The sequence below is a fragment of the Drosophila ananassae genome (assembly GCF_017639315.1).
Source record: "Drosophila ananassae strain 14024-0371.13 chromosome Y unlocalized genomic scaffold, ASM1763931v2 tig00000098, whole genome shotgun sequence".
Classification (NCBI taxonomy): Eukaryota; Metazoa; Arthropoda; class Insecta; order Diptera; family Drosophilidae; genus Drosophila; species Drosophila ananassae.
In genome coordinates this window covers 124,801-135,210 of record NW_025319060.1, presented here as the reverse complement: position 1 = coordinate 135,210, position 10,410 = coordinate 124,801, and the positions used below count along the sequence as shown (strand labels likewise).

Here is a 10,410-nt window from a genome sequence, read left to right as displayed (position 1 = left end):
ATCAATGTCCATCGCTTAAAACATAAAAACTTAAATAATTTGTAGGTTCTTGCAATTTGAACATTGGAAGTATAATATTAAGAATGGTTATGTTAAGAAAAATACATCATCTAATTTGTATTGCTTAAAAAGTCTAACACGTCATTTTTGGAAAATTTTTAACTTATACCTGTCAAGGGGAAATCCAGAAAATGTACACACACTTGTCATAAAAGAATCGGTTACAGTAGTTCGGGAAAACACATAAAACATATGTATATAATACCTATGGTACATTGAACCAGTACATACTCGTATTTGTTGCCGTACATTTTTTCGCTTGCTTCGTAAAATCATAGTTTATAAGGGCCATGATGGGCATAGAGTTTTTTGTTAATTTTTTAAGTTTTAAGGGACGGGCAATGATGGAAATCAAATTTTTTTTGTAAATTTATATGTTTTAGGCTATGAGTTTTTAAATTTTTGATTTTACCTGTCCAAAAAATGACCAAGGATCTGGCCCCGCAACTGGAGCACGTGAGTCCAAACGGAGGGAAACGTGAGCCGAACCGGCGCCAGGCACCAAAACCACACGTCCTCCTGGGCGAAAGCTTTGTTGCCCCGGTGTCTATCATGGCCTTAATTTCTGCTCCTCCGAACATGACGACCGCTGACAACTGCTGATCGTCTCCTGATAACCCTGCAACTAGTTTTGTTGAGAGGCAGCACCTCACGATCTCTTTCTTCCTCTCTACGGCTGAGAGAACTAATGCCAAAGGTTAAATCGAGTCGGGTTCCAGGTATCCTGGTGTCATAGCAATGGCGACAGATCGGTCTGGCCTTATCCAGGTGTGATCGTATATAAAACCAACCAGGGACGAAAAAAATTGGCCAAATTGGCCAAAGCGAGATTGCCATTGTTCCGGATTTTCGTAAGCGAATTTTATTTAGCGATGAAGCGCACTACTGATTGAAAGGCTTTTCAACAAACGAAACTGCCGCATTTGGAGAGAAGCTAACCCTTAAGTGAATGTCAAAACACCGTTACATCCAGGAAAACGGACTGTTTAATGCGCTTTATTGGCTGGTGGAATATTGGTCCAAAACAATGATGTTCAGAACACACAGCTTGTGCCATAATCCATTTATTTATTTATAAATAAATGCGGCCAACCAAACAGGGACACCCCGGTCAAGTCTGGAGACTCCTGATACAGCCGATGTGGCGTACGCACAGCAAGACACCTGGAGTGAAGGAGGCGCGACTCCATCCTACGGTCAGCCATACATCCTGCGGAGCGTAGGCACGCAGGTGTTTGGAGGTGAGTGGCGAACGCAACCGGGGCTGTGCCCTGTGGGATAGGTAGGCATTTCGTAGGTAGGCCCAACAACGAAAGCGCAACCGGGTGCAGTGACAGCGGCAGGAGAAGAGCAGCATAGGCCCCACAGCTGGAGTACGTGAGACCGAACTGAGGGAACCGCGAGACGAACAGGAACGTGACCGGGAAACGACGGGAGGACGAGCGATCGGCGGATCCGAGCCGCAGCATTCGGAGAGTTAGCGAGGATTCACCCTTACACCCATTGTAAACAAGATAGAAATAAAAGGGGATATTGTCAAACGAAGCACCCTGTGTTATTTCTGGGCTCTGGCAGTCTCGTCGAATCTATAAGTTCGGTGGAACGATCTACAAACTCTGCGAACTAGCCGCGACATTTGTTACAATACTTGGCAGTCATATTTTTGAGCAAAAATAAATTAAAGATCACTTTTTTTGATTACTTTTAATTTGTGTTTTATCGCTCATAGAATACATAGCATAGAGAATTTTGATTACTTTTGTGGCTCAAAAAATAATAATTATTTTGCATAGCTTGCAAATAACTGTTAACCGTTTTTTTGTTTACGCTCTGTTTGCAAGAGCAACCGAAACAAAGCATGCCGTTTCGGTTCCTCTCTGAGCAGCAGGCTTTGTTTTGTTTTGTTTCGGTTTTCTGTTGAACGAATTACGATGAGCAAATCATGAAACTCTCATCTACCGAACATCGCTCAATGAGAGATTTGAGTGACACTCGCACAGAGAGACTCAGTGAAAGACCGATTGACTGAGTTTTTCCCAAAATAGAATCTGTACCAAATTCCATCTTTCTATCTTAAAAAACACCAAAGTTATGCCAATTTCGATCGTTCTATGACAGCTATAGGATATAGTCGGCCGATCTTTATGAAATTTTGTACAAGAAAAGTCCCAACCCTCTAACTTAAAAAACACCAAAGTTATGGCATTTCCGATCAATCAGTTATATGGCAGCTATAGGATATAGTCGACCGATCCCGGCCGTTCGGACTCATATACTGCCTGCAAAGGAAAGAAGGATGTGTGCAAAGTTTGAACTCGATAGCTTTAAAACTGAGAGACTAGTTTGCGTAGAAACAGACAGACGGGCAGACAGACAGACGGACATGCTCATATCGACTCAGGAGGTGATCCTGATCAAGAATATATATACTTTATAGGGTCGGAGATGTCTCCTTCACTGCGTTGCACACTTTTGACCAAAATTATGATACCCTCTGCAAGGGTACAATGAATAGTTTCCTTTTAAATTCATTTATTCTGAGTTAAGCTTAATAACTAATCTTTGGACAACTTTGTTGTCCATTTTGTAAAATATAAAAAATTGATGCACTTTTTTATTAAGTTCTCGTCCCATTTTCAATAAATTTGATGAATCACGGTTTACACGAGAGATTTACAAAGCAAATTGACAAGTTAAGCCCACTAAACTTCACATACACATATACATGCATAAAAGACCTTTTGAATCGTCGAACGAAAGCAAACGGTCCTAGAATGAGCAGACCAAACGAAAACAGAAAAAAGTGTGCTTTGACTGAGCGCGAGCAAAATTTGTATACGAGCAACTCAATCGGTTGCTCTCAGACTTTTTGCTCAAAGTCTCACTGACAAACACTTATTTTGAGACCGCTCGAATCGGTTAACAGTTATTTGCAAGCTATGTTATTTTGTGATTTTTAAAATAAAATTCATTATGATTACGGTCCCTGCTATTCACACAATACAGCAAATAACAGGGATCCTCGCCAGGTGCCAATTGCTCCAACTTTCTGAAGTGCTGTCTGACGTGCCTATAGAAGATCGGGAGTCGTTCCTTAGGTTTGTTCATGGCAGCAATTTTACGGGTCTGGTCTCGGGATCCAGCGACTAATCGCTTGCTTGTAAGAATGCACGATTTCTTGCTTTTGGCCAAACTGCTGATGCAGCGTCTGGCCGGATGCCCATGCATAGCCCGTAAACTAAACATATTTGCGTGGTATTTGCAATTTTTTTAGCTTTATGCCAGTACGTTTTAGAGCTTCACACAATAACGAACTCATAATATCGTTAATCAGGCTTTGCCGTAATTTTTCCGTTTTATTATTATAAATTGGTTGCTTAGCCTAAAGGGCAAGTAATAACGAAGGAAGTTTCTCCAACCAACCTTATCAACATAGGGTAGTACCGTAGGAGCCGCCTGGTGAAACTGCTGCTACCGAAGCAGTACCAAGCTATATAATTGAAACTGCTGAAATAAATTCCTTGCAGGTACTATATAAGTACCATATCGGTCTACTATCCTATGTATCCCATATCTGCCATATAACTAATTGATCGGAAATGCCATAACTTTGTTGTTTTTTAAGATAGAGGGTTGGCCCTTTTCACACATGTTATATTTGGCCAAAATATTTCATAAGGATCCTATAGCTATCATATTACGATCGGAACTTTGGTGTTTTTTAAGTTAGAAAGATGGGACTTGGTACAGATTCTATTTTGGGCAAAATAATCCGATTTGCCAAATTTCATAAGGATCGGCCGACTATATCCTATAGCTGACATATAACTGAACGATCGGATTTGGCATAACTTTGGTGATTTTTAAGCTAGAATGATGGGACTTTCTACGGATTCCATTTTTAGCAATATAATCCGATTTTCCAATTATATAAATTAGACGTCATATATCTGAACGATCGGAAATGGAACAATCTTAACTGCAAGGGTATATCAACTTCGGCTCCGCCCGAAGTTAGCTTTCCTTTCTTGTTTTTTTTTTTGTTTTTCAGAATTATAACAAAAACTTTATTTATTTATTTTTTTTTTTTTATTTTATACATTTACTTTCAATGCATTTACTTTCCAAAGGCATGACTTAAAAAATGTTTCATAATATTTTTTCTTTTCTCTAATAAAGGTTTGCGATAATTTTTATGTATGTGCCGATATTACTGTTACCGTTGATGTGCGCCGGTTAGAAATTGAAGATACTGAACTCACAATACATAAACATTTATCCCATGCCCGCCAATGGCTAAAATATGCAGATTGGCAAAAAACTTTTTTACTTCTTTATCAGGTAGCCAAGTTAGTAAAATCCAAGGAGAGATTAGTCAACTTTATTGAAACCCTTTTTGTATACCAACCACAAACAACTGTACAGCTCGCTCATTTAGTGCGACTTACTAAGAGGGTAGTTCTGTCTCTGGAACCTCTTGATGATATGGACGTCAATGTCATCGCACGGATGCTTCAAATGATTTCGTCTACGTTTAGATTAATAATAAGCAGTAATGAACTAAATACATTAATGGATAACTACTATGATACGATGGTAAATGAATTATGCGACATTCTTAATAAATTTAATGCTGAGTGGGAATATATTCCAAAATCTCAATGTCGGGCAGAGTCAGAATCTTGCTTGAATATTGACAATTTTAGAAACAGATTAGAGCAAATGTCTACTCTTCGGCCACAGGGCTTAGAACATATAAATAATTGGTTGCATGCACATTGGAAACTAAGTAGTTGTTTATTTTATATGGGAATGGGAACTGCGCGGCGTCTTCATCCAGAGGAAGGGCCAAAACTTATTGTTCGATCAACGTTTAATATGCGGATGGAAAGTTTTGATCTGGACCAAGAACGGAACATTGAATTTGAGTCAGCCGATGCAATGCATACTCTTATATTTACTGACAAACTTCTTCAAGAGTTAAGACGACGTCTCCAATCAGATGAAGTTCTACTTTCGGTTCGAAGTCATAAACAAAGTCAATACTGGTGGTATCCAGAACAAGAATCGACTACTCAAGTTCTGGTTGTTAACGCATACACCACTAATGCAATCTGGCAAAAAACTCAAGAGATTCTTGAACCTTTTCAATATATTTCTAAATTAAAAATGAATTTTTCGGCTGGTGAGACTTTTAGTGATGAATCTAATATCCAGATTTTCCCTCGTGGTATAGATTTAGATGACCCAGAGGAGGATGTGGAAAATGTTATTCACGATAATGTTTATAGCCCATCCGAGGTTCGTATGTATAGAACCGAATTATATGGACACTCCGTACTAGGAGTCACTTTTACTCAAGCAGACATAGACTATCATGTGCTAATGCGAATGACTAATGTACCTAAGCTTGAAGATATGCAGGTTCTGGATTCTACTTGCCGGGTTAGAACTGGAGGCCAACAACCAACCACGATATTGCTCAGAAACCGATGTGAAAAATCGCGACCTGTATATATATACCTTCGAGCCGCGAATTTGACAGAACCTTTGAGCTCCTTTGACCAGAATGGTGCCTATTTTGCATTTTCTACTGAAATAAGAAGCTGCCGAATTTGGAATTATGCTCGGCCCGAACCAAGCTGGCAAAATTTTGCCTGCATGCCCGAAATGAACCGAAGCGTATATTTTGGTATACATTGCAAGTGTAACTTTATTAGCGATTTCGATGCTGACGCAATGCCAATAATTGCATTGCCAATGAATCTCAAATGTCATTTAGAACGTCCTGTAGTAGAGCCAAATTATCAAATGATAATATTTTATATATGTATTACTATCTCTGGAGTCGTTTACATTTTTTTTAATATGAAAAAAATATCCGACTGGGATAGAAGATTATATGTCGAACAATATATAACAAGTGATCCATGCTATCGTGGTGATATGGTATTGAGGTTCACTTTTGGGGGAAGATACAATGCTGGCACGTCTGCGAATATTATATTTTCATTTAAATATTCGAATGAAATATCCCAAATTATAGTATATCAAGATCCCATTTATCGAACATTTCAAAGAAATTGCACTATTTCTTTTCGAATTTGTCGTCAACTTATTCCGTTACCATCTGCAATAGTAATACGTCATGATAATTCGGGAATTTATCCTCATTTTTTTTGCCGTTCCATTATAATAAGTGATATAGTGAGCGAACGTACACAATACTTTCGCTTTCAGCAGTGGGTGCGAAAATCTCATTTAGACCCATATCATAAGACGGACAAAACTTTTCCCCATTCAATAACTGCAGAAAAATTATCTTATACATGGAAAATAAGATTTTCAAACGCAATGGAAGGTTACATGGGTAATTGGTATTTATTTCAGCCGATTATTGGGCCATGGCGATTCGGCACCGATCGAAGTGCATTTTGTAGGTGGGAAAGAAGCTGCATATTTATGGCTAAATTATTTATTTCTATTAGCATTGTCATAATTTTCTTTGGTCGAACGGAACCAATAGCTTGTGACCCTAGTCCAAGGAAATATAATGATATCGATGTAGTTGTATGGCTTTGCTTGGTATGCTTCCTAGTTAGTTGTTTCATTCAATCGTCGATGGAACTTTTTCTCAGGATGATTGAAATCTATGACTTTCTATAAAATTGTGAATTTTTTTTGTTTATTTAAATTAAAACGTAATAATAAATTTAATGTTGCAAATAATTAATTTATTTTAAGATGAAATCTGAAGAACTTCTTGAAGAACTGAGGTTAAACGTGTCTTTTTTTTTTATTGCGATCTAAGAGTTGTATCTTATGGTCTCTAAAAGCTTTTTATGGCTACTTCAATCAAGTAGAACAGCCGTGACCAAACACGTTTAAGAAACACACTTAACACTGTAAGAAGCCGACGCACGCAGTACCCGAACATTAGCAAACGATTGATGTGAGAGAGGATTGAGCATTTGTCGCTGTCGGCGTATACAATGCAAATAACGTTTTGACCGAAAATGATTCACACTAAATATTCTTAATTTTATTTTTATACCCTTGCAGAGGGTATTCTAATTTTGGTCAAAAGTGTGCAACGCAGTGAAGGAGACATCTCCGACCCTATAAAGTATATATATTCTTGATCAGGATCATCTCCTGAGTCAATATGAGCATGTCCGTCTGTCCGTCTGTCTGTTTCTACGCAAACTAGTCTCTCAGTTTTAAAGCTATCGAGTTGAAACTTTGCACACACCCTTCGTTCCTTTGCAGGCAGTATATAAGTAGGAACGGCCGGGATCGGTCGATTATATCCTATTGCTGCCATATAACTGATTGATCGGAAATACCATAACTTCGTTGTTTTTTAAGTTAGAAGGTATTTCGTTGTTTTTTAAGTTAGAATTTGGCAACTCATCCTATCTGCCAAATTTCATAAGGATCGGCCGACTTTATACGATCCGTTATATATCTAATAATATGTAGCGAGCACCCTATATAAAAATACAAAATACTTGACTTCCTAGGCAGGCCAATATTTCTTACCCTTAGTGTATGGAGAGAGAAGGGAGAAACCAATTTGAAAGACACATACGCAAAGCCCTGTTACCCACGCATCCACTGACCAAAAGTAGGTAGAAAATCATTCGATCTTACCGTTAGGTTGTGAAGCTTTAGTGCAGCAGGGAATGGCTGTACATACCTCTTCTCGCAGAAATCATTTCATTCTGATCTTTTGCTGAGTGAAGAGCCTCGAGTACATATTGTGAAATAATAAGAAGATCCCGCGGACACGTGTAGAGAGAAACAGAAACTATACAGTGAAAGCAGTGCAGGCCGCAGGCAAATTTAAGACATTATAATAATAAAAACTTCTTGTGTTTGTGTGTGGGTTAAAAATTCATTAGGTGAGACTCCCAAATAAGTGAAATAGTGAAAGTTTAAAACCTGACTAATCCCTTGCCAGGTATCCCATTTGCCCAGGATCAGCCTGATAGGCTCTCCGTGTGGCAAGTGGCCTCGGATCGGACCTCGGATCAGTCAGGAGGCAGTAGCACCACCAAAGCCACCCCCCCGCCGAATCAGTGGGACACACATGGGCTTGTAGCCGCATCGTACCATCAGTGCACCGTACCCCGATTCCTATCTTCTCACCGGTTGGCGATAAGGTGTCGTTCAGCAGATGCAGTAGCAACCAACGGATGCCGCCGCCCCCGATTAGGTTTTTCTTTTTGGCTTAAGCGAGCTGCCGTCATGATTTTGGGGAGCGGCATAGGACCCACATAGCCAAATATTTAGTTTTTAAGCACGATGATCATGCCTGCGAGCATGTATGGGGGTCCATAGTGTACATAACGCGGATTGACGCGAGTAATCTTCACGGCGAACCTCGATAGCTGCGCCACAAAAGTATCGACTCCCAACAATAATAGTAATCTCCACGGCGAACCCCGATAGCTGCGCCACAAAAGTATCGACTCCCAACCATAATAACAATTCCCATTATTGTAGTACTATAAATGGAATTTCATAAAGTTATTGCATAGATGCAGTCATTTACGAGTATGAATTAATTAGTGTAGGACCTTATCCTTAAATTTAGTCTCTAAGCAAACCCACCCAGCCTCGAAAGAGAGATCAGCCAGGTCTTTTCCCCATTGTACAATTCTCTAATAGCATTAAGTCCACAGCAAAGATCACCTATGTCATCTTGGGCCCAACGATGGATGCAGAATCTGCAGAGCTGAGTGAGTAAAGAAAACAAGAGTAATAGTTGCATACATATAGATAAGTACAACGGGAAATCCCTGCTATGTTCTGCTTTTCTATCCCAAACTATGAAGATTAGTTGTAATTTTAGTTTAGTACCGCTAATTTTGAGAATATTTAATTATACGAAATGAACATGAACTAATATCTTTCACTTGGAGCTCTTCGGATCCGAACATTGCAGTTGAACATGGGTAGACCCCCACTGTTTGGTGAAACGTCTACATGGTAGGGAGGGTATAGAAGAAGGACCACAACATCCAGTCTTTCAGGTATCAGGGCCAGTAGAATCAACCACCCAGGATCAGCCTACTTCCTTCGTTCCTTTCCAACTTCCCCATCTCTGTCTACGAGAAAATCCGTAACGTACTTGGTCTAGATTGCCGTGCCATCACCCACGCCCCTTTCGACTGAGCCCAGCCGTCCCCAAGTAGACAGAGGAGGCGCGGCAGAGACCATTCGTGCAGTGTTAGGGACAGTTTACTGTACTTAATAGTTCGACAAAACCGTACGTTCGTTACAGATTTTTGGCGCCCAGCGTAAGCGCCGAGATTCGTGTATATTTAACCGAACAACGTGGGTTATATGAATCAGCCCAAAAAGCCCCACTCTATTTACCATCCCTTTTTGAATCCTTTCCTTTGGCCAATTTCCAAATTTGATATATAAAGTAGAGTCAGCGTTTGCGTACATATGTACACCAGTGGATTGCTGTGACTCTGAGAGCTGTCGGACACAGACCGTGGTTATAAAGTATGCAAAGAAACATGGATTCTAATCGAATCCGAATCAAAAGGCGACTATGACAGGCATAGGATTTTTATCATTGAGCCCAACTCGATTTTATACCATGTCAGCTTAGTTAGTGTCAGCAAAAGTAAGAGTGAGATTGTCTATATCTGGTTCATATCGAAATAGTCCTCCTCTACTTCTCATATAGTAGTCCGTTTAGTGAAAATAAATCTCTACTGCCCTAGAATAATAATCAACGCAATGGGAAGATCCGAGGGTAAGCCTCTAAAATTATTATCGAATATATTATTTACCATCCCTTTTTGAATCCTTTCCTTTGGCCAATTTCCAAATTTGATATATAAAGTAGAGTCAGCGTTTGCGTACATATGTACACCAGTGGATTGCTGTGACTCTGAGAGCTGTCGGACACAGACCGTGGTTATAAAGTATGCAAAGAAACATGGATTCTAATCGAATCCGAATCAAAAGGCGACTATGACAGGCATAGGATTTTTATCATTGAGCCCAACTCGATTTTATACCATGTCAGCTTAGTTAGTGTCAGCAAAAGTAAGAGTGAGATTGTCTATATCTGGTTCATATCGAAATAGTCCTCCTCTACTTCTCATATAGTAGTCCGTTTAGTGAAAATAAATCTCTACTGCCCTAGAATAATAATCAACGCAATGGGAAGATCCGAGGGTAAGCCTCTAAAATTATTATCGAATATATTATTTACGTCTTGAATCTTAAGTAAATCATTTATCGCGAACTTCCGTTAGTATACCTTGTGCGACAATGTCGTTTAGAAGAAGTACCGAAAATATAGCAGCCACTCCGTTGGAGAGT

General features: G+C 39.5%; 1 protein-coding gene across 1 annotated transcript; it reads left to right on the top strand.

Annotated features, from left to right (window-relative positions):
• Positions 1 to 483: 483 nt before the first annotated feature.
• Positions 484 to 6,728, top strand: LOC26515164. The gene is made up of 2 exons (XM_032452760.2): positions 484 to 516; positions 4,240 to 6,728. The coding sequence occupies exons 1-2, from the start codon at positions 484 to 486 to the stop codon at positions 6,724 to 6,726; spliced, it is 2,520 nt and encodes an 839-aa protein (XP_032308651.1). The 3' UTR covers positions 6,727 to 6,728.
• Positions 6,729 to 10,410: the final 3,682 nt, after the last annotated feature.